At 39.0% G+C, this 24,245-nt stretch overlaps 1 protein-coding gene across 1 annotated transcript; it reads right to left on the bottom strand.

Moving 5' to 3' along the window:
- Positions 1 to 7: 7 nt before the first annotated feature.
- Positions 8 to 24,245, bottom strand: LOC122652141 (peptidyl-prolyl cis-trans isomerase FKBP20-1). The gene is made up of 6 exons (XM_043845813.1): positions 24,033 to 24,245; positions 11,834 to 11,963; positions 942 to 1,075; positions 783 to 862; positions 292 to 384; positions 8 to 193 (listed from the first exon to the last, which is right to left on the bottom strand). The coding sequence occupies exons 2-6, from the start codon at positions 11,940 to 11,942 to the stop codon at positions 43 to 45; spliced, it is 567 nt and encodes a 188-aa protein (XP_043701748.1). The 5' UTR covers positions 11,943 to 11,963; positions 24,033 to 24,245; the 3' UTR covers positions 8 to 42.

Below are 24,245 nucleotides of genomic sequence, written 5' to 3'. Positions count from 1 at the left end.
TAGTGCCTTTTCTTTTCTTTTTTTTAAAGATGTCCATTGGCCCTATTTTGCCTTGCCTTTGCCCTTACCCTGACCTTTCTTGGAATCCAGCTTGGCCTGAATACGAGCAGCAGCAGCAGCTTTGGCCTCCTCTCTCTTCCTCTTCTCTTCCTCTTTGATTGCTGCAGCCAGCTCCCTTTGCTTCTTCAGTTCCCTGAATTGAAGTTGAACGGGTGTCAAATAAAAAATCCAGTAGTTCTGTTAGCTGGAATTCTGATTCTAATGGAAAATGGGCAGAGAAAAACTACTTACTCAAGTCTTGCCCTCTCATCTGAAACGCTGCTTACACTTGAACCCTTCCGTGGCCTGCAGGCCACCAACTCGATCTCGAAGACAAGTGTAGCACTGTATTCCATAAATGTAAAACTCCGCTCATTATCAATTATTGCAGAATACAATTAGGGCAGGGGAGGGAAGGAGGACAGCAAATTTCCTATATTGTAGGGTACTAGTAAAGATGTTTTGCAAGGGAATCTGAATCGCACACACTGCTTGTTCAGGACCAAGCTGCAACTGTAATTCAGTTTTAAAACGTAAACAAAGCTAAAGTTTTTGATGGTTGGGATCAACTATATAGACTTTTCAAGTGGAGCACATCAAGCGATAGGTTCTTTCCCTACCACTCAGCCAGTGTGTCAGCATGCAGCCATTCAACACTTAATGGTATGCCAGACTATACTGAAGTTGTTCTCCAGTATATAACGGCTAAACATGGAAACAATACTCGAGCAAAATAACATTACTTTGGAGGGATATCTGGCGGAGAACCTGCACTTCCATAGGCATACTCTGGCTTGCAAGTGAATTTTGCGACCTCCCCAACCTACATAACAAATAAAGAAAAGTAACACATTTCTGCTTTCATTGGTCGGCAAAATACCTGGGGAAACTCCATCTTTTACCTTCATAGTTCTCAAGGCAATGTCCCAAGCCTTAATTACAGTGCCCTTCCCAAGCTCAAAAGAGAACACTGTATTATCCTCATGAGTAGTGTCAAAAACTTCACCAGTTTCACCAAGGACACCTTCGTAGTGAACTGTGAATACAAATGGATTACTATCAAAATCAAGAGTCCATGCAGGTGACAACAATCTTAATCACAAGAAAATAATCACTGGCAATCATGAATCATGCGGTTAGTTGCAATGACATAAGTAATCACTTCTAAATATGCACAGTTTACGAGAAAGCTATTACAAACACATAAATATGGCTCGTCCAGACGTCCACTCAGTATAAAATCCAACAGTGCATAGTAGAAAGCCTCATCTCTATAGACAGGAAAAAAAATGATTCAGATAAGTCACCTAAAGGGCTTATTTTATTGGAAATGAGCCTTGGGTTAGATTATGTACGTGTTGTGTCTTTGATCCCATGGGTTTTCTTTGTAATGGGTAGCTTTAATGGGCCCAAAATATGGGTAGATAGTAAGAAAACGGGATTTACTTCATTATTTTAGTTAAGAGTCTTGTTTTGAGTCAGTTACTTTCATTATTTTAGTTTCCTAGTCAAATTTTGTTACCATAATAGTTAAGGATTCGGTTAGGCTTTTCCTTTTTAGTATTCGAGTCCATTATTGAGTCTTCTATTTAAGTTTGTAAGGTACCACAGCCTTGTACACGAAGTTGATTAATGAGATATTGGCTTGAGCCTTTTCTTTTATTCTCTGAGACTCAGATGGTTGTGAGATGCGGTGCTATATGGTGAGATGCCATTGCTATGAGACTAAAATATGGTGAGAGGACGTGGGTGAGAGACCCGAGTCTGCGGTAGACTATCCTATCTTCGTTATTTCTTAGATTTCTTCTTTTTCATTTTATTGTTCTGGAATTTCCTGCAAATCTGAGAACCTATCGAAGTATTCACTGTTGCTGGACCTGAAGTTTGTGATCCTCTTGTGGACTAGTTATCAATTGTGAGTTGCGACCGATCTACATTAAAAAGTGTCAAATAAACGGACAATTTTGTGTGCTATTTTCCATGTGAGTTGGCACACCACTTTCTGCATTGTTTTGAGAGCTTGGCAACAATAGAACAAAAAAGAAGCTTTTCTTTTACTAAGTGACAAGGTGACTGAATTGCTAATAGAATAATACAGCACAGGATATATGGTAGTACTACAACAAAAGCCAAAGCTAAGATCACCCACAAAAGGGACTAATCAACCAGATACAAGCCCAAGTACAGAGAATCTTTATTAACAACCCAAATTGATACCAATCAAATTGGAAGAACGAATTATCCGAGAAAAATAAAAATGCCCCACACGCTTAAGGGATCTATTTGTTGATAATGCAGATCCGGGGTTTAGAAGACCCGAATTGGATCGCTTATGGGCCCCACCTGGTTAATAGATAGCTCAAATCTAAGATGTAGTGGCACAATTGTAAATAACCAGAATTTTCTAAGGGTTAAATTGGTAGGTAAAGAAGACAGGACCTAATAGGAATTAGGTTTATTATGCAAGGACACAATTGGAAGCAAAAATAAGAGATGTACGGACTTTGAATTACTAGACAACACAAGGGAAATTTGTTAGGGAAAGAGAGAGATATGGTGACATTTAGGAAGTTGTCACCATCTCCTTCAATCTCACGATTCTAAGAGGAAATAAAGCCAGTGGTAAACCCACAAAACAGAAGACTCACTCGATTCTCTTTCTTTGAATCCAAATCCTGAGAAACTCAAGGGTATGATTCGCAATCTCCTACCCTCTTGAACCTAACTGGTGGTCACACAAAATAACAAGAGATGAAATCCCACTAAATGGATGAAACTGTTTCTGGCAGAAAACTTCAGGTCAGACCTGATATTCACAGTAAGACTCACAGCACACACAAGCTTACAATTGCAGACTTGGCAGCTTGAATCGCCCCTAAGAGAGGACTCACTCAATTCTCTTTCTTTGAATCCAAATCCTGACAATCTCGAGGGTACGATTCGCAATCTCCTACCCTCTTGAACCTAACTGGTGGTCACACAAAATAACAAGAGATGAAATCCCACTAAATGGATGAAACTGTTTCTGGCGGAAAACTTCAGGTAAGACCTGATATTCACAGTAAGACTCACAGCACACACAAGCTTACAATTGCAGAGTTGGCAGCTTGAATCGCCCCTAAGAGAGGAACTATTGTGTAAAATCCCAGGTAGAAAGAAGAATATATGAGAGAGATCAATAGATCTGAATCCAAACCTCATGGTGATTTAGCAGTCAGGTCAGGATATGGATTGGGTTCCACATTGGGAAGATACCTGAAGGAGGAGAAAAGGTTCAGAACAGAAGAAGAGAGAAGAATAGTGAGGTGAGAGAGAATCCAGAAATGAGAAAGAGAAAGAGAGGGAGAAGGTCTCACAACCTGCAACTATTGTACCATTCGGGGAACAAATAGAAAACAAAATTTCATTAATTCCAATCTGAAAAATAAAAGACAGATTACAAGAGTATATAAAGATAAAATAAAAGACTCCTAATAGTAATCTAAAACTGAAAATTAAATTCCTAAATCAACTCTACTATTAATTAGCCTATTAAAACTAAAGTATGAAAGGATTCTACCACTAAATAACCCATTTAAAATAAAAGATTACAAGATAAAATCCCAACTAATAAAACCCTAATAAATAAATAAATTAAATATCCTACTGAACCTAAAAACCCATGGAACCAGTTCATCTTCACATGGATACCCAAGTGGGTTTGGGTCAGCCAAGGCAGTGCACCTGCATCAGTTGATCAAGTCCATTTATCTCAAAGATCAGCCATAAGGAGTTTACAACCATCTAAGCCCTGTGATTGAATCTCCGTCAATCATGGTGCTGAGCCATATGTTGGAACAGAAATCTGTGTGTACCTTAATAATCCAGGGACAAGACAGACTTGTCTTGTAACTCGATCATAGGGTCCCAAAGTGAGTGGCATCTTAAAGGGTATTACAAGGTCACATTTCCCTATGCTTCATGAAAGAATTTAATAACTTAGGCTATTGCGAATAGAGCAGAGTTTCACCTTATGGTCCTCATCTTTGGGGGAATGGTTATGTCCACTCCTAATTTTGCTAGTTCCAGGCCTAAGATTCTATTTCATTGTATGGGAAAATTTTCTTCTTCTTCTTCAAATGTTATCGTGCTCTGGATCTAGCAAAGAAGAAATGGAAATACCCATTTCCAAACTCTGGGGATACTATCAAGATTATGCCATCTAATAGGTCTTTAGAATCCAGAAAAGGTGTACATCCCTTCAAATCTCACTTCACAGAAAAGGATGAGGTAGAAGGCAGCTACTCACATGCATGTAATCTCAGTTCTTGTCACCAATCACCTATCTATATTGGAAATAATTACATTGGATTAATCTTCTTATGTAACCGGAATAAACATAAAAATCCAACAGGTGCAAGTTTTGTAGTGTGGCCTATCCAAGAGGTGATTCTATCAAAGTGCTTAAAATTAACAGTTGTTTCAACAATTGATGCTTGTAGAAAGAAAACGAGCAAACCACAGGGTTTGGCAACATTCAGACTTAATAGAATCCTCAAGAAAGTAATAGGAATGCAAATGGACAAAGGAGGAGCTGAAAAGGAATAAATTAAAGAACAATAGAAGAAGTATATAAATTGGCATCAACAAAGAATAATCGGGTGTAAGTCCTATAAATGGCAACAGTAATATATGGAACACCTTTGATACAAAGAACCCTGAGTATACTTCATAACCTACCTCCAAGGTACTTTTTCTACTTGGAGACATTTCACTGATCTAACAAGTATCAGAATATCTTAGAGACAGTAATAGGAATTGAAGAAGGGTGAAGATGAAAAGATTGCAATGGGGGAATTAATCCTATGTGTCTATTAGGAATCCACCTAAGATGTCGAAGATAATTCGCCCTTAATTTAAAAAAGAATCCACTCTTTAGTTGAGAACATCCATCCCCATCTCAGTAAATCACATGGCTTACGAGAGAAGAAAATCTAAAAGATTTATTGCATAAATTTGTGTCCCCTAAAGGCTGAGGATAGAAGCCTATTTGAAATGTTCCAAATTCCAATACAACTCAAATATTGAAACTTAAACCCCAAACTCAGCTACTAAATCATATAAGCCTCTAAAGCAGAAAATAAAAATTACAGTTAATAGGAACTATAAGAAAGAAACCTTTTAAGCTGTCCTACTTTTAATGGGAAACGTGAATAGAAACTATATATATATATATATATATAAAAGGAATTTAAGGCCTAAGGGTCTATTTGGTATAATTTTTATTTTTGTTTTTCTGACAATTTTTTCATTTTTTTATGCATTTGGTATCATTTGTGAAACTTGTTTTTATTTAAAATAAATGAAAATACCACAAAAATCATAATAGACTACAGGATCTATAATAGATTATGGGCAAAAACATTTTTTTGTCAATTATGCGCTTATCTTTAATTAACACATGCTCTAATGAGTCTTTGTGAGGCTAAAATGGTAAAACTACTTGTTCCCTCATCCCTTATTTCTCTCTCTCTCTCTCTCTCTCTCTCATTATTGCCACCAGCGGTAGAGGAGAGATCTCTCTCATTATTACCACCGGCAGTAGAAGAGAGAACACAGCAGATATCTGATGTCCTCCCATTTATCTGGCTCTCTTGATGCAATCTGTGGAAGTTTTTTCTCCAGTGGTTCTTTGTTGGGGCCATATAATTATTAACATTCCGCCAAAGAACACTCCTCATTTCCTTCACCTTGCAACGTTTCAGAAGACACGGTGCATTTCCCTTGACCTCCAAGGTTGAGATTCCAAGGCCTCCATTCTTTTCACATTTCAGAATACAAGAGGAGTCCATTGGGACCTTAACAGTATGTAACCTCCCATTATCTTTAGAATCCTGATCATTTTTGGTCTTTTCAGTATTAAGAGTGGAGAAGACCACCTTCATTTTCAAGTCACCTTGTTCTGGTTGTAATTTGGATGCCCTCAAAGCACTAGTACCAATATAATCTTCATCATCCAAATCATACTCAAAATCTCCATTTTTATCCAATTCTGGATGAGATACCATGTCAAACATGTTGGGGAATTCTAACCCCACCTCCATAAATATTTTGATGATAACAAACATGTAGACATGGTCCTGTATATGTCTATATGTCAACAGGACTAATAAAGTCAAAAGAGTAGAAGACATATAATACGAAGTGGAGATGTTCAAGACAAAGCCATGAAGATCAAGATTTCAAGGGCATTTCAAGAAAAGAAAATCTTGGAAGATCTTTTGAAGATTGAAGAACATCACTCGAAGATAGAGACCAAAACTTTAATGAAGACTCAAGATGCCCGTGTGCACATACTTAGACACACAACACTGCATACTTGTAATCGCATTTGCATTAAATAAATGAAAAAGCATATGCATCACTTAGAGACCTTAGGAGGTCAAACTTGATCCCTCCTTGACTCATGTTGGAGTCAGTTGGAAAAAGCCTCGGACCAATCCCCTCAGGCCAACGGTCGGAATCAAGTCTTGACTGTGATCTGGTCTGAGCATTCGGTCGACCGGATCTCGGTACATGCATAGACCGGATTGGGCAGAAGCTTCATGGGTACGTTCCCATTGATGATCCGGTAAACCGGATCAAGTGGGACGATGATCCGGTCGACCGGACATCGACCGGATGGCCCTATTGCCCTCCAACGGCTAGTTTTTATAACGGCTAGGATCCGGTGGACCGGATCAATCTTCAGGTCGACCGGATTGGTAAAAATAGAACCATTAGAGCACTTTCTACACATGTTTCTTAGACCATTAATGAGCCTATAAATAGAGAACATGTCAGTCCTTTTCACCTATCAATTACAGTCCAAAATCCTACTTTTGAGAAAGGTGAAAAGTGATTATTGCTCTCTAATTGAAGTCTTGTCCGCATCATTCAAGAATTGACTTCAAAGGCTAAAGAATCTTCCTAAGCTCACACACTTAACTCTTATAAGAAGATCTTCATTGTGCAAGCATACATTCGCATCATTTGGCACTTGCAAGGAGTACACATCACACTCCTTGCCTAGGTATTTTTACCTTTATTTCTCTTATATTTAGTTTATGCTTTTAAGTTTATATAGCATTGGTTGCATTGGCCTAGACTGTACTTAGGCAATGCAAGGATTCTCTTGTCCTTATAAGATTCGGATTCTCTTATCCTTAAAAGATTGGGATCCTCTTATCCCGTGTAAAAAGATTGTAAAGGTGTTCTTCTCACCTACTGTACTGAAAGGAAGAAATTAGTGAATTCTCTCAAGGTTGAGAGGAGTGGACGTAGGCTAAGTTTAGCCGAACCACTATAAATTCTTTGTGTCCTCTATTTGCACATTTTATTTCTATCTATCTTGTTTATATTCAAGAAAATTTAAAAAGGACATAAATTCACTAGTGATAACCTATTCACCCCCCTCTAGGTTATCCAACAAGTGGTACCAGAGCAGGTGGTCACAAGTTCGAGTTTCCCTGGTGCCATGGGTGCTCTGTTATTGGGCGTGCATTAGTGCCATGGGTGCTCTGTTATTGGGCGTGGATTTGGGAGGGGATTGTTGGGAGTGACCTAAAATGCCCTGCCCAAATCCCGGCTCGGGCAAGTGAGCAATGCGCGCTGGCTGGTGTGCAATAAGGAATTAAAGTTGCACCTTCTCTCACAAGGCGTCTTTTGGGGGATTGGCAAGCGCTTGGTTCTACAAAACACACTCTCGGGTCCTAATTCCTCTCTGACCTTTTTCTGTAGGGTCACTATCAACAAGATTCTTTGTCAGGCAACTTGGACTGTTTGGTGGGGAATCTGATATAAGCCCTGCCATTCTCAATGCATCTTCTACTGTGGGATCAGACAGTGTCTTCAAGTGTAGGTTCTGTAGTTCTAGTAGTGTCTGCTGATGGAGGAGAAGATTTTGACTCTACAGCTCCACTAGCCTTCTTGTTATTTGCATGCTGTGATAGCACCTGAGAAGAGAGATTTACATACACTAGTTTGCAGTTTGACATATCAGCAACCTCCCTTTCAATGTTAATAGTTGGTTACTCTGAGATCAGAATGTGTATTTTGAATCATTAAATTGAATTCTTTTTGGGGCTTCTATCCCGTTAAGATCAAAGTTGGTTGTGGTTAAAATGTCCATCACTGCTTTAGTTTGGGGTTTTAGTGTACCTTGCAAACTCATATCTCTTAGTTGTATGTGGGAGACACTGCCAAGCTGGTTGCAAACAATACCAACCCAATTGCAAGGGTGGGAATGGGAAGAAGAATTGGTGAATGTCCAAGAAGGCAGAAGATCAGAGTGAGTGGTTTGGTTTTGGAGGAGGCTGGCTTTCCACTTCAACAGAGCCTCTGCTTGATGTAAATGTCCTTTGACCCCCAATCCAATCAGTCATAGAATTGATAGGAACTGCCTTCATGCTCTCTGGAACTGTTATTAATGATGTGCTTTCAGTTTGTAATGGTGGTGACCTCCCTGAGTTGCAGACTTGCGCTGCGCTATCAAGCTTTATATATGTGTGTGTATATATATATATATATATATATATATTCATATTGATCTCTTCATGGAAATATGCCCACGACGTGTCTAAAATTTAAATGAGCTGTTTCACTTCATTAATACCCAATTAAGAAATCAGATTAGCATCTCTTCACAACCTTCTTCTCACCTTCAATTTAACATAATTCACCAACCCAGTTGAGATAATGGAGCATAGATCACGGGTTGAAGACAAACACCAAGCTTCTATTCTCTACTACATTCCACCCACAGACTGACGGGCGAACAGAGGTGGTAAACAGGAGCCTTGGTAATCAATTGAGATGTTTGGTAAGAGATTATGAGAAGACATGGCCCTCCATCCTTGACAATGCTGAGTTTGCATACAACAGTTCTGTGAACAGAACTACTGGACGTACCCCTTTCGAGATTCTCCTTGGGATAAAGCCCAAGTGTCCCATTGATCTTGTCCCTTTACCCCCCTCAAGCCAGAGTAAGAGTGGAAGCAGATGAGTTCCTCCGCCACACCACCGAGGTGCACGTTGATGTTCGAAGGAGGATAGCACTCAGTACTGATCATTACAAGGCTACTGTTGATAAGCATCGCCGATTTGTTGAATTCAAGCCCGGAGATATGGTCATGGTCAGGATAAATCCAAAGAGACACCAACCTAGTGTCAAAAGTAAGCTCCATCCAAAGAAGATGGGTCCATACAAAGTGCTGAAATGTATTGGACCCAATGCTTATGTTCCAGAGTTGTCTGCTGATATGGGCATAAGCAATGTTTTTAATGTGGCTGATCTCTACTTGTACACGGGACATCACTCAGACGATGGTGATTCGGAGCATATGTTGAGGCCGCCCCAACTCAAGCCACCTACTGCAGATGTGATCGAGGAGGTCCTAGATGATATGCACAAGACCACTCGACATGGCACTGGGTACCATTCTTTCCTTGTCAAATGGAAAGGTCATCCACGTCAAGACAATACTTGGATCCATGCAGACGACTTCAAGAAGCTTGATCCCGAGTTATATGATCGATATATGGCCTTCACCCATTCATCGAAGATGAATAGCCGGGGAGAGCTGATGCAGGTCCAAGCACTAGGAGGAAGAAGAAGCCTTGCATTTGGCTGCTGATTTTTTTTTTCGTTGGAGCCTTTTTTCCCATACTTTAGTTTTTTTTACAGTTTTTTACAGCCTTTAAAAACTTATTTTGATTGGCTGAATTTTGTTTTAAATTCTATTGGTTCCTAGGGAATCTTTTAAGTAATTATTTTTTTAGTCAAGTTATCCCCCCTCCATGATTTCTATTGAGGGTTGGGTTTGTTTTGTATTAGGAATCAGTCTTAGGACTCATATTCCTAAGCTGAATTGATGTAAGGCCATTGGCCATTGAATTATAAATAGAATAATCGTGGGAGGCTCCCCCACAGTTCAATATTAAATTTCTGCTTCTTAGCTTTGCTGCCATTGCTGCTGATTGCTCTTTGAGTGTTTGCATCCTTGTGGATCTCAAGGTGGATAGGATAGGTGGACTCCTGCGACTCCTTGCATCGTGAAGATCAGGAGGTTTCTCTTAATTGTTCAAGCTGCTGCCATTGGAAGGTGATCAAACCAGTAAGTTATTTATAATTTTCTGCAACACCCCTTCTTCATCTCATCCTCCAACCCAAAATTCCATAGTCTGTCCAGCCTTCCCTCCACTCGACCTAATTTACAATGCCATCCATCCACTAAACCCTAATCTCCATTAGACCTGCAATATTCCCAGAAAACTCCATTGAAACCATAGCTTGGTTTACAAGCAACCAAGTTCCAGCCACCTGATCCCCTCCAAACTTCCATCGAGTTACTTACTCATTCCCCCCTACACTCGATCCAATTTTCAGCCCTTCATTCTATCTCTAAACCCCTCATCACCATACTCCATTAAAACCCAAAACCCAGAGATCGATAGATAAGTTCTGCCCTAATTTTGCAGAATTTTCAAACCTATCCAAACCCTGATATTTTTATACCATAATAACCCCCCTAGACCTGCCTATCAAAACCATATAAAAATTATTGTCATTACCTCACCCTAACCTTAGTTTTAGCCTACATTATCCAATCCTACTCCAATCGGCCAGCATTGTTAGAGATCCTGATTCACTGACTTCTAGTGGAAGTTAATCCTATCTTCTAGTGGAAGTTAATCCTATCTAGGACTATATTAATTCTAAAAAAGTAATATCTAGCTGGGAAAAGAATTGCTACACTGCCCTTGTACAGATTCCTTTGTACCCTCCTCGCATAATAAACAGTGGGATCCACAATAGCATTTCTCTCCTATTCTGACCATGTGGGACATATGGAGGTCCCATATGGATGATAGCATTTCTAACCCCTCATTGGTTGAGGTGTGCATCCTTCTTACACCTACCCTTGTAAGAAACCCTCTCCCCTATTAGTAAAAAACACATAGTTAAAAAATTATTCTGCACATAAGCATACCAAACCTATTTTTCATTCTACAATCTATTATGTTTAGTAGTTGCCAAACAGTTTTCATTTTTTTTATTGAAAATAGTTTTCAATCATGATTTTTTTTTAAATAGACCATAAACAAAAATAAAAAATGATACCAAAGAGACCCTAAAATCACATTACCATTTGCTATCTAAAATATGGGTCCATTAAAGAAGCAAATAAAAGGAAAATCCATAGGTGTAACCCATCTCAACACTTATTTCGACTAAAATAAGCCCTTTTATGTGATTTTCCCACATCAACTATATCAAAATCAACCAAAGCTCTTGCTTATCAAATGAAGAAAGCAGCTGCAGTTGTTACAATGGAGGCTCCTAATAGAATTAAAATTTCTGACCTGGTTACTACCCAAAAGAAAGCTCCATTTCAATGAAAGCAGGTAACCATAGTCATGCATAAGGCGATGTCCCAAAGCTCACAAAGTATGGAAGTACACATCCAAAGACATGAGTTTAACTGTTTTAGGACATGAGCACCCGTGGAAAAATACTTAAAACTAATGGGAGACATCAATCATACTTGATTGCTTCAGACAATTAGGTAAAACTCTTTTACTGAATCAGGTTAATATTTGATATATCAGTTAGGAAGGATTCACCAAATGATAGAAAATAACCCATGGCTGATTTGCGCAATGTGATTGGCAAAGGTATCAAGCACAGTTTCATAATCATATAAATGTCATATCTGCCACTACCTTGTGAAAAGCTATTGTTGACACCAAAGCAAAAGTGAAAGTTTGAACATACCATCAACAACTGGAAGGTTATCAGTTGGAGCAATAGCATCAGCCTTTGCACTCCTCACAATTGTCTTCGTCACACCTCCATCGGCAGTTAAATCAATCGCATCTCCCATGGTTTCTCAAGTTTCAATACCCTAGGTTGTACAAAAAGCACTTTCAAGTTAAAGTCCAAATTACATAATATGGCGTTACCAAAAAGAAAATACAAATAATCATGATCAGAGACAAAACTGAGACCACTTCACTGACAGAAAATGTTCTTCGGTAACTCAAGTAAAAGGGGAAAAAGGAATACAGAACACCTTTACGTTCCCTAAGAAGTTTCCTGAAGGATATCTAGCACCATGTTATGGTTTATAGCATAAGTCAATCAGATAGCAGCACTCCATGATTTGGAAATAATAAAATTTAATAAAGAGACTAGGCACATGCATACTTGACATATTGTACAACAATGGAGGAAGGATGAAAAAATTCTCAGTATGAATCAGATAAAATGTTCAAAAGTTTCAATTCAGTCGGAAAATATATAGGAATATATAGGTCAATCTAGAATATATATATATATATATATATATATTAGTCATTAACAAAATGAAGAACCTGCAAGCGCGTAAAACCACTAAAACAGAAATGGGAACAAAACAAGGACTAGATGAACAAACATCATCTCCCGCAAAGCCCCTTCCTTTGTCAATATCAAGCACCAAATCATTAGTAGAACTAAGCTCTCATTGGAGATACCTTAATTCCTGTTTCAAAAATAGATAATTTGGTTTGCCTTGTAGCATTTTCCATAGTTTTTATTTCAGCTTATTTGTAAACTTAAATTGAAACGGTTCAAACCATGGTTCAATTTAAGTTATTTAATTAAGTCTTTTATTTTAAGTTGTTAGGGACAATTAGGTCTTTTTATTTCAAGTTTTAAGTTGTTTTATTAGGTCCCCACCCCTCCACGATTAAGTGAGGGAGTGTTTTGCTTAGACTAGGATTTTGGCCATTGGCCTTTTATTATAAAAATTAAATTCCATGGGAGGCTCCCCCAGAAGGATGTCAAAATGGAACCGAAACCAAATATCAGAACCGGAACCGACTGTTTACGATCGAACCGAACCGCATCGCAGAAAAATGATCCGGTTTTGACTTTATAGGTTCTCTTCCCGGTTCGGTTTTGATTTTCACCTCAAAACCGCGGTTCTAAACCGAATAAGTAACCGGAAAAACTGATACCTCTTACTCTAATACTAACCTATGCATCAATTGGATTAATTAATAACATATAATTAATTTAATAAATAAAATTATTGCATCAACATGAAACATAAAATAAGTAAAATGCCATGGGTTAACTATATATTATATTTGTTCAAGTATGAATTGAAAATTATGGATGATGTTAAAATGGATTAACAAAATCCTACATTTTAACAGAAGAAATAGTTTGTTCATCATGTGAGAGTGGAGAAGAGAAAAAAAAGGAAAAACAAAGAATAGGAAAGGAAAAGGATGGGTGAAGAAGGGAAGTTTTTTATTTTTATCACATAGGCATAGGAAATATGATGAATGAGGGAGGAGAGAATGGGGAAACACGGGAATATAAAGGCCTTGAAAACCGAGGTTGTCTTCATTATTGATTCCCAAAACGACACTACACAAACCGCATGTAAACCGGTTGTGAATCGGATAATGAAAACCGAATAGAAACCGGTAAAACCGGACCGTATGCATAACGATTCTGATTTTGGTTGATTCCTATCCGGTTCGCTTTTGATTTCACATTATCAAAATGTAAACCGCACCGCAACTGAACCAAATAATCAGAACCGCACCGTTTGACACCCTTCCCCACAGTTCATTAATTTAAAAAAAAAACAGAATTTGTGTTGCCGCCATTGTTGCTGCTGCTGCTCCTTGAGTTGCCTCCTTGTGGTTCTATCAAGGTGGAAAGGGTAGGTGGATCTCCTACGACTCCTTGCATCGAGACAATCGGGAGGATCTCCATTGAAGATGGTTCTATCCTTCTCCATTGCTTAAGCTTGTTGCCAGAGGAGTTTGCTGCAGATTGACATCCACCTTCTGTTTCTACTTTCTAATCCTCTAATCCCTTCCCCAATCGATTTCCCTTTATTTTAATTTGAGTTCCACAAACCCTAAACACCCTTAACTCTGTCCAACATCAATCCCTCATCAGAACTCCCTCATATTTGGAGCACAGCTTCCCCCTAGCATCCCCTCCACTCGATCCTAAGTTGCTGCCCCAAATTATCATTGAAATCCTAATTCCCCTCTTAATGTAGTCCTATATAGGCAAGGCCTAATAGGAGCCAGGTACGATCAAACTTCTGTAACTGTTTACAGATGTGGGCTGTTTAGGATAAAACTAGGATTAGAGTTGGATATTGGGAAAGGGGTTTATAGGGTATTAATGGGCAGGTCTAGAGGGTTATTTTGGTATAAAGAAGTTAAGGTTTGGATGAGTTACGAAATTCTGCAATTTTGGGCTAAATTGAATTTTAGGTCAAAATTAGGGTTAAGTTAGGTTTGAAACTAATGGACAGATTTGAAGTTATGGAGGAATCCTAGTTAGGGTAGGAGTGAGAAGAAGACGGTCTAAATAAAGTTCAGATTTAAACTTATTGGATTTGAAGAGATCTTCAATGGCAGCAGCTTTGAAGATGAACAATGGGGTCTCCCGATCTACAAGATGCAAGGAGATAAGTAGCAGTCCTCCCGATCTTCACGATGCAAGGAGTCGATTGGAGATCCACCAATCCCTTCACCTTGATATTACTCACAAGACACACTTATGATGGAGCAAAGGCAGCAAGCATAAAGCTAAGTTTTTATTAATCAAAATTCGTATTCAAGGCTTTGCCCCCTTACAACCTTATATAAAAGACTCAAAAATACACTTCTACTCTAAAAAAGAAAGGCTTAACCCAATCCTTAACCTATTAGGTAACTTAAACTAACTAGGAAACTAAAATACTAAAAGAAATAGACTCAAAACATGGCTGGACTTATAGAGTCCTAATCCAGCCCAACTTACATCACATGACCACTTAGTAGTCACATGACCACTTAACCAAGTCACATGATCACTTAAATTGAACCAATTGGATGCAACCAATTTGAACAGGTTCAATTAAAAAACATAAAAATAAACTAAGTATTGGGCTAATCCCGTATGCAACCTATGTACCCCTAGTTTAGGCTCATTAAAGTGGCATAATAAATAGGAAACCCTTGGGAACAAAGGCCCAACATGTATATAACCCAACCCTATGCCTATTTCTAAAGAAATAAGCCAATTTCTATGATGAACCTCCATCAACTCTCCCCAACTTGAAAAAATTCGTCCTCGAATTTTGTAGTGATGGGGGGGAATCAACATGTGATCAGTAGCTTTGACCATCCCCAAACAAAATTCCGATGAGGCAGGACCATTGAGGATAAAGTCTTCAATGCGTGGAGCTTGCTCTTCGAAGAACCATGATGACATAACAAACTCTATGTGTTCTTTCTTTGAATCAGCAGCAATTTCCAATGTCTCATCCATAGAGCATTCAGTGTTAGCAACCTTCTCATCTAATGCATGAGACACAAGCTCCACCTCTTCAAGAACAACATCTTGAAGGTCATTGTTTTCCTTTGGGATGCTCTCAATCAATTTTTCATCTTCTACTGTTTCAGCTTTGTCTACTTTGTTCTCTTCAATGTATACCTCTTCAGTAGTTTCTTCTACCATTGTGTTTTGGACCTCCACATCAATTTGATGGCCGAGCTTCTCAATTATGATCTCAACTACTGGTGCAGCTTGGTCTACTTGAATTTCTTTAGCTATCGGTGCTTGAATCTCTTCAACACAAACTGCCTTAGTAGAATCTTCTGTTGGTACATCCGCCATTGGTGAAACTTCAAACACAGTTGATGCCACTTGCATTTGAGTTGACATGTTCGGCAGTCCCTGTGGCTGTACAGTCGATGTGGTCACCTTTGGTTGTAACCCTTTTAAAGTAAACAAATGGTATAGACGGTGTCGATCAGGTAGGACACATGAGTTGTTTTCAGCCTTTCAGGTTCAATCCAACCTTGTCGCTTGTCCAACCAACTACAACCTACTGCAATAACGCTCCTTGGAGATGGTACCGGCTTACACCAAACACCGTCAGAGTATGAGGAACACTCAAATTTAACAAAGACTTGACCTGTAGGCATGATGCAAATTTCTCCTGACTGGGACAACATATCCACCACGGTTGTGAAATAATGTTGTTACGTCGCCTCTCATCAACAATTAATATGGTTGTGCTCCCATTGGGTAGATGAACTCGGGTCTTAAAAACGAATGGAGGTGGGTCTTTCGAGGCTTGGTTGGAGCTTCCTTCCGTCATAGCTCTGATACCAATTAATGTAGTCCTATATAGGCAAGGCCTAATACAAGCCAGGTAAGATCAAAATTCTGTAAGTATTTACAAATGTGGGCTGTTTAGGGTAAAACTAGGATTAGAGTTGGATATTGGGAAAGGGGTTTATAGGGTATTAATGGGCAGGTCTAGAGGGTTATTTTGGTATAAAGAAGTTAGGGTCTGGATGAGTTACGAAATTCTGCAATTTTGGGCTAAATTGAATTTTAGGTCAAAATTAGGGTTAAGTTAGGTTTGAAACTAACGGCCAGATTTGAAGTTATGGAGGAATCCTAGTTAGGGTAGGAGTGAAAAGAAGAAGGTCTAAACAAAGTTCAGATTTAAACTTACTGGATTTGAAGAAATCTTCAATGGCAGCAGCTTTGAAGATGAACAATGGGGTCTCCCGATCTACAAGATGCAAGGAGATAAATAGCAGCCCTCCCGATCTTCACGATGCAAGGAGTCGATTGGAGATCCACCAATCCCTTCACCTTGATATTACTCACAAGGCAACCTTGATATTACTCACAAGGCCCACTCATGATGTGGAGCAAAGGCCGCAACAAAGACAGCAAGCATAAAGCTGAGTTTTTATTAATCAAAATTCGTATTCAAGGCTTTGCCCCCTTACAATCTTATATAAAAGACTCAAAAATAGACTTCTACTCTAAAAAGGAAAGGCCTAACACAATCCTTAACCTGTTAGGTAACTTAAACTAACTAGGAAACTAAAATACTAAAAGAAATAGACTCAAAACATGGCTGGTCTTATAGAGTCCTAATCCAACCCAACTTACATCACATGACCACTTAAGTTGTCACATGACCACTTAACCAAGTCACATGATCACTTAAATTGAATCAATTGGATGCAACCAATTTCAACCGGTTCAATTAAAAAACATAAAAATAAACTAAGTATTAGGCTAATCCCATATACAACCTATGTACCCCTAGTTTAGGCTCATTAAAGTGGCTTAATACGGAACAAAGGCCCAACATATATATAACCCAACCCTAGGCCTATTTCTAAAGAAATAAGCCAATTTCTATGATGAACCTGCATCACCTCTCCTCTAGTAAAACCCTAAAAACCCCAAAAGCTTCCTAGATCTAACCAACCATCAGAATTACACCATACTACAGCCGAACCTCCTTCCCATTGCCCCTAGCACTTGGCCAGAAGCCCTAGTTCAGATTCCTATCTTAAACCCTAGTTTTAGCTACTTTCCCTGTTTCCCAAACCCTGAAACCCTAACCCTAATTTTCTGGAATTTAGAAACTCATTCAAACCTAACTTAACCTATACCATTAGCTTCCCCTAGACCTGCCTAGTTTTATCATCTATCACATTCACCTATTATTCTAACCTAAACCCTAGGAATTGACCTAAACATCGATTCTGCCCTATTGCAACTGCAGAATCAGCAGCCCCTTGGTTTCTTTATGATCAGATCCTGGATATTTGGCCTCTAGTAGGTCCTTTGCCTATCTAGAGATTACGTGGTACGATTGGATTGAATAAGCCCTTACGGAATAAATACTCAGCCGCTTGTGAACCATCAGATACTATCTTATTCAATGTTTGTTCAATTACTCTTAGCGGGGTAGTATGGGTCAAAAAATAAATCCACTTGGTTCCCTTTGGTTTATGCAACAAAAAAGTTTTTCCGAGGGTCTTCAAGAAGATCAAAAAATCCGGGATTGTATCAAGAAGGGAGAATGGAAATAAAATGCGGATCTAGGGTAACAAAACAAAATCATACAAGCAAGATATTCATAGTTGTCAAGGCGTTGCCTAGGCATCCAGGCGCCTTGGTCGACTTGGTCGCCTAAGCGGGCACCTAGGACGCCTTGGCTGCCTGATTGGTGTCACCTGGAATTTGGACCCTCTCCACTGCCTTGGGTCGCCAAGACGCCGTGACAACTATGATTGGAATGGATATTCCTAGAGGTAAAAAAACGACCTAGCAGTTCAGATGAGATGGGAAAGCCTCCATGCTCCATTGATATCAATTTAATTATAATATTTGGGTTTTAGATGCAGGAAGCTCAGCTCAATTGGGCAAGTTTAGGCCTTATTTTGAGCCCATGTTGGATTTTATAGGCTTGTGCTAACTATTTTAGGGGTTACTATTCTAAAGGGTCAATTTTATGAGCCCAAGTATGAGGGTTCTAAGCCAAATAAGAGATTTGAGTCTAGTTTCTAGAAGTCAAAAGCATAGTTGTCATGGCGTCCTGGCGCTGGAGAAGCCTGCATGGCGACCTACGCCATGGCGTCCTTCTTTGATTTCTTCTTCCTATCTCTCTTTCCCTCTTCGATTTCTGCCTTCCCTCTTCGATTTCTTCTTTATTTATTCTTTCCCTTTTCGATTTCTTCTTTCCCTCGTCGATTTCTTCTTTATTTCTTCTTTCCCTCTTCGATTTCTTCTTCCTGTCTCTCTATCTCTGTTTTGCAACTAAGAAGTCGCCAGATCTGATTCCAGGAATTAAATACTCCTTGCTTAGTTGATTTCTGTGATGAGTTCTTGCTGGAATTGATAGAACATGATGTGGCGATGCTTTGCTTGAAGGTTTAGACTGGACCGAGAAGAGTTGAAGGAGTTATCTCCTTCGTACTTTGCCTTTTTCCGTCCCAGGTTGAAGATAACCATAAATCCGATCGTGGGTTATTACAAACCCTTATTTTTTCCTTTTTCCTAAAGTACCCTTCTCTTCTTTTATTCCCCTTTGTCCATACTTTACACATCCCTCCAAGTTTACCCTTAGTCATTAAATCAAAACCCTTTTATGCCCTTTCTTAGATTCTGCTTAATTACAAGATTGCCATCCTTAAAACTTGAGAAACAATAGAGAAAAAATAAAACATGGCTTGAGTATACATCTATTAAACCATTAAAAATAGAGAAAATAAAAAATAAAACATGGTCGACATGCTCGCCATGGCAACGCCATGCGGGCGACATGTCGATATATCGACGTGACACCCCTCCACCGACTTGAATCGCCGTGACGCCGTGACAACTATGGTCATAAGACAGCTTCTAATTTTAAGTCGTTTTGGTTAAATTTCTATTTTCGTAAGGCTGAATCCAGAAGCACTAAAACACTGTTAAGGGGTTTCTACTTTCAGTCCAAGCCTCCAAGGAGCTTCTATTGTCTATTTTCTTAGTCTTAAAGTCCTACGAATTCCGACCAAAAAAAGTCCTACGAATTAGAAGGACTCTAAATTTGGAGTTGAGTCTATTTAGAAGATTTGGTACTCTATTAAGTCTATGAATAAGGTTAGTGGGTCACATGTGCTGCCATAATGTGTTGGATTTTGTGAGGAATTGAATGAGAAATTAGAGGGTTATGAGCATATTGATTTGGGTGCGTAGCCAGTGTTTCATGGTAAAATCCCTATGGCTACTGCTGTTCAATCTCTTCGACTCTTATCACTTCGCTGTTAAATCTCCACCGTTAGCAGGATAGGTCGATACCTTTTACTTGTGCCTAGTGATACTCTATTTTAAAATTTAAGGAAAATGTTCCCCATACCACCAGTGTGGGAAGGGGGGAATCTGCATGCCACACCAATGGCAGTTCTAAAAATAGTATCATCCACATGGGGCCCACATGATCAGAGGAAGAGAGAAAATAATAAAGAACCCCATGTAAGAGGGTAGTAGTACTCTAGCAACATGGTGATTCTTATCCCTAAAATTAATTTCAGCCTTTCAACTTAGTTCATATATTTTTCATCCCATCTCTATTTCACATCTTATGTTTCCATGTCTTTAGTCAATCTTCCTGTTGTTCTCTACCATTAAAGCACATTACTAGTAATGCAACCCTGGGTTTCACAACTCTGCTATTGGGTGGCTTATGAGCCCATCAAAAGCAAGGTACTAAAACTCGGGTCTCAGTACCAACTCGACTCGTGGGAAAACCGAGACGAGTCGAGATCTCGCCGAGTTTGTGCATTTTTTTTTTCAACTCGAAGCCTCAACTTTGGGTCAACCCGAGATCCGATATCGCCGAGATCTCACCGAGATATGTCGAGTTTTGTCCAATTAGGTAAGGTATTTAAGTGGTAGGTGGGTTAAAATAATGGGTCGAAACCGAGATCCAACCGAGATCCGAGATCTCGCCAAGATATTGCACTTTTGAGAGTTGAGACTCGTAGGCAGTCTCGTCTCGGCTTTTCCAAAAACCGAGAAACTTGCCGAGATCTCGCGAGTTCTCGAACTATGATCAAAAGCAATAGAAATTCAATGATAAAGGAGTGGCAATTCTGTAAATAAATGGAAGTACGGTATCCCTTTTGGTAAGTTAGCAGGAGCAGGGCCAAATCAGGAACTTATTCAAAGAGACTGGAGTATACTAGAATTGGAATACTAGAGTAGGGGATAAAACGAAAAAAAAAAAATAGACAACAGGGATGTTTGTGTAAAATAACAATAGATGTTCTTAAGAGCAATTAAGAAGACACACACAATCAGTGGCAACTCAATTGGACTTCAATCATCAAATCTCATCCAATACTAGTCCAAATATCCAATCGACATAAAAATTTGGACAGATTATTAACTCATAGATCTATTGAATACAAGCAATAATCAGGCCAAACACTTGGTTATCAGAAGAAATAAGTAATGCAAGGCTCGGTAACAAGTAACCCTAACCCCAACCATTACCCACAATAAAATCCAAACAATCCCAGCAGTAGAGGCCTTGGTCTACAGATCACCAAAATTAGAAACAAAACCAGAATTAGAAGGTTAAAGATTAGGGCTCAAACCAGCCAGCAGATATGCTTCAAACTTGTATCGAGTGGAACTCTCCAGATTCCTCCCTTCAAATATGATTCTGATCAGAGGAAAGTTTGCAGAGATGTAGCCAATCGAAACTGCAATAGAGATTGACCTAGGGTTAGCCTGCCAATGTCAGTTCCAAAGAGAAATTTCAGATCTTCTAAATATGTTCCCAGAAAGCCTTCAAAGGCTGATCGATACATGTAGAGTTTCAGTTGAATTTTAGTCAAAAGCCGAAACATTTCGATTTCAACCAGGTTCGAAACCAAAATCTCGAACCTTGGTCATAAGCTGTTAATTCTTCATACAGATATGTTGTATAACGGTGACGTCCAACCCAAAAACCCGAGCTTCATGGTGGATAGGCTCTTCCCAAGGTCATAAGTGAAACTGTCGTACACTACCCTGATGTGGGACTAAACACCCCTCCTATTCTTGGCCACGGAGAGCTAAATATATCAATTCCCCCCAACTATTGATCATGGCCCCCCACATGGCCAGTGCATGGACAAACTGCCCCGATACCATTTGACAAAATCCAACCCAAAGCCCGAGATTCAGGGTGGAAAGGCCCTTCCCAAGGTCATAAACAAAATTACCGTACACTACCCAACCGATGTGGGACTAAACTCCCATCCCATTCTTAGACATGGAGTGCATTCATTGGATTAACTTATTTTTGTCGATGTCAAACACAAAAGCCCGGTCTTCAGGGTGGAGAGGCCCTTCCCGATGCAGTTAAATCACCTAAACAGGCTTATTTAATTAGAAATGAACCATGAATTGGGTTATATATGTGTTGGACCTTTAGAGCAATGGGTTTTCATTGTAATAGGCCACTTTAATGGGCCACTTTAAGGGTACAGGCTAGGTATACAGGATTACTTAGTTAAGTGTTTTTATTTCTTTATTATAATTGTTATTAAGTGTTTTAGTAAGGCTGAATTAGGATCTATAAGTTCAGTCCTGTTTTGAGTCCGTTCCCTTTTATTATTTCATTTTCCTACTCAGTTTAGATTACCTTATTAGTTTAGGATTGGTTTATGCCTTTCCTTTTTAGTATAGGAGTATATTTTTGAGTCTTCTATATAAGTTTGTAAGGGAAGCTAGCATTGTACACGAATTTTGATTAATGAAAAGGCTCTCCTTCTCCATTGGTGAAGAATCACTCGTGTTCGATCAAGGTTCCTCGTGTTCGATCAAGGCTGGTTGGTATTTGATCCGTCCAAATCAACTTGGTGTGAACATAATTGTCAAGACGTCGCCTAGGTGACTGCCTTGGTTGCCTTGTTGGTGTCGTCTTGCGTCCAAGACCCCTCCAACGACTTGAGTCGCCTAGAAGCCATGACAACTATTGCTGTGAAGCTTGGTTGTTTCTCTATCTCTCTACTATTCTTCCATCCTTCTTTTCTTCCATTAACAAGTTTAAGTTCTGGTTATTTTTCTGCAATTCATTTTAGTCAATTCTGTTCAAGTTGATGTTCTTATGCAAGACCTTTTTTACATAAATTCTGATTAGAGCAATCCAACCGTTAGAATCTTTCCATATTTTGATTAGTTGACTATCAACTCTAATTAGAAAGTCGATTCCAGTTTGGTGCAATTCTGACTTGCTGATCTGGAGTTATTTAAGATTTCCTATTCTTCCATTTTGTCTTAAAACTGATATACTGTTCTTCATATTGTTAAATTGATTTCTGGTTTTAGTATTCTGTGTCTGCTGAGATTTAATCCTGGTTCCAGTATTAGTCGATCACTAATATCCCACTGTTTATTTGTTGATCTTATTTGGCAAATTACTGATATACCCTTTTCATGGTTCAACTAGGACAACTCCCTAATTTCAGATGTCCATAAGAATGATCTGTAATTCTCAGCAACTGTTCTATTGATTTGATAACTTGATTTGAATTGAACCTGCTCTGACCATCTGATTTTGTGTTATCTAATCTCCCTAATCTGAACCCTTTTTTGATTAAAGATCTTGTCTATTTGTACTGTTTTGAGTCTTCAAATTCAGTACTACATAACAAGGTCATATGCAAAACTGCTGTAAACTACTCGACCGATGTAGAACTAAACTCCCCTCCCATTCCTAGCCATGGAGCACATTCACTGCATCAATTCTCCCAGATATGGCCATGGCCCCCCAACATCGCCGGACGTCCAACCCAAAAGCCTGAGCTTCAAGGTGGAGTGGCCCTTCCCAAGGTCATAAGCAAAACTACCGTACACTACCCGACCATTGTGGAACTAAACAGATTCTATCACATCTGTTGTTAAATTATAAGTTATCTAAAGTATAAGCCAGAGTGGATAATGGTAGCTAATCAATATATGCTACAGAATTAACTAGCCACAATAATGGTAATGCATACAAACAAGTATTAAGAAAAGGAACCCCTCGGATTTTCCTTTGGTTTAATCAACTTGAACCATAAAAACAGCATCGGGTTCCATCTCTCCCACAGTGTATTGCGTCTAAGGAGTTATCACCGTGTCACACATCTCAAAGGAAGTTATACTATGTCAATGCAGCACTATATGCCTAAATGTGGCTTTATGCGAATCTCCAGTGAAAGGGAAGAAAATAGAAGAATTAGAACTCATATTCAGAGTCGAGGCAATGGCATCATCCGTTAAACCTAATTTAAAAAATTATGATGTCTGGGACTGAAACGGGTGAAGAAATAACTTCATGCTCTATTACTGGTAGAGAAATTGGCAACTTCAGGTAGTAACCCTCTTGTAATTGAGGACCACACACTTCGAATCCATCGGAAAAATAAACTTTGTAAAGATAACTTGAAAAATAAAAATTTGCAGGTTAATTCATTTGCAGTGCACTAGCCAAATGAAATTCAGTACTTCACAGGTGATCAAACTGATTTGAATAAACTAGGTTCATCAGAGCTCAATAAAAAAATTTTAAAAAAAAAAAAAAGGAGTGGAGGGGATAATCAAATTAAGAAAATGCTAGGGTATCAAATTTACTTACCAGTTGTTTCAGCTCCGAAATTCAACAGGATGGAGAATCTTCAAATCGATAAAGACAGTTGGAGAAGAAGAAGAAGAACAAGAGGGTATAGGAACCCAAAAGGAGGGTTCGCTTGGCCGGATAGTCTCGGTAACGCAATATCGTAAGAAACTGCGGCGGATGATGTTGGCCATAGCCCGTTCACTATCTCCTGCGTGACATCCACGGGGCCTA

This window comes from Telopea speciosissima, chromosome 2 (genome assembly GCF_018873765.1).
Source record: "Telopea speciosissima isolate NSW1024214 ecotype Mountain lineage chromosome 2, Tspe_v1, whole genome shotgun sequence".
Classification (NCBI taxonomy): Eukaryota; Viridiplantae; Streptophyta; class Magnoliopsida; order Proteales; family Proteaceae; genus Telopea; species Telopea speciosissima.
The sequence above is the reverse complement of the archived record's forward strand: the minus strand, read 5'-3'. Positions and strand labels throughout refer to the sequence as shown.

Bases quoted from the DNA above. Each gene is read 5' to 3' on its own strand.
- LOC122652141 (XM_043845813.1), bottom strand. From the start codon at position 11,942: ATGGGAGATGCGATTGATTTAACTGCCGATGGAGGTGTGACGAAGACA. The intron at 1,076-11,833 runs GTATGTTCAAAC...TTGTATTCACAG, and splicing joins TAACCTTCCAGTTGTTGATG to TTCACTACGAAGGTGTCCTT. The intron at 385-782 runs GTAATGTTATTT...TATGGAATACAG, and splicing joins CCGCCAGATATCCCTCCAAA to TGCTACACTTGTCTTCGAGA.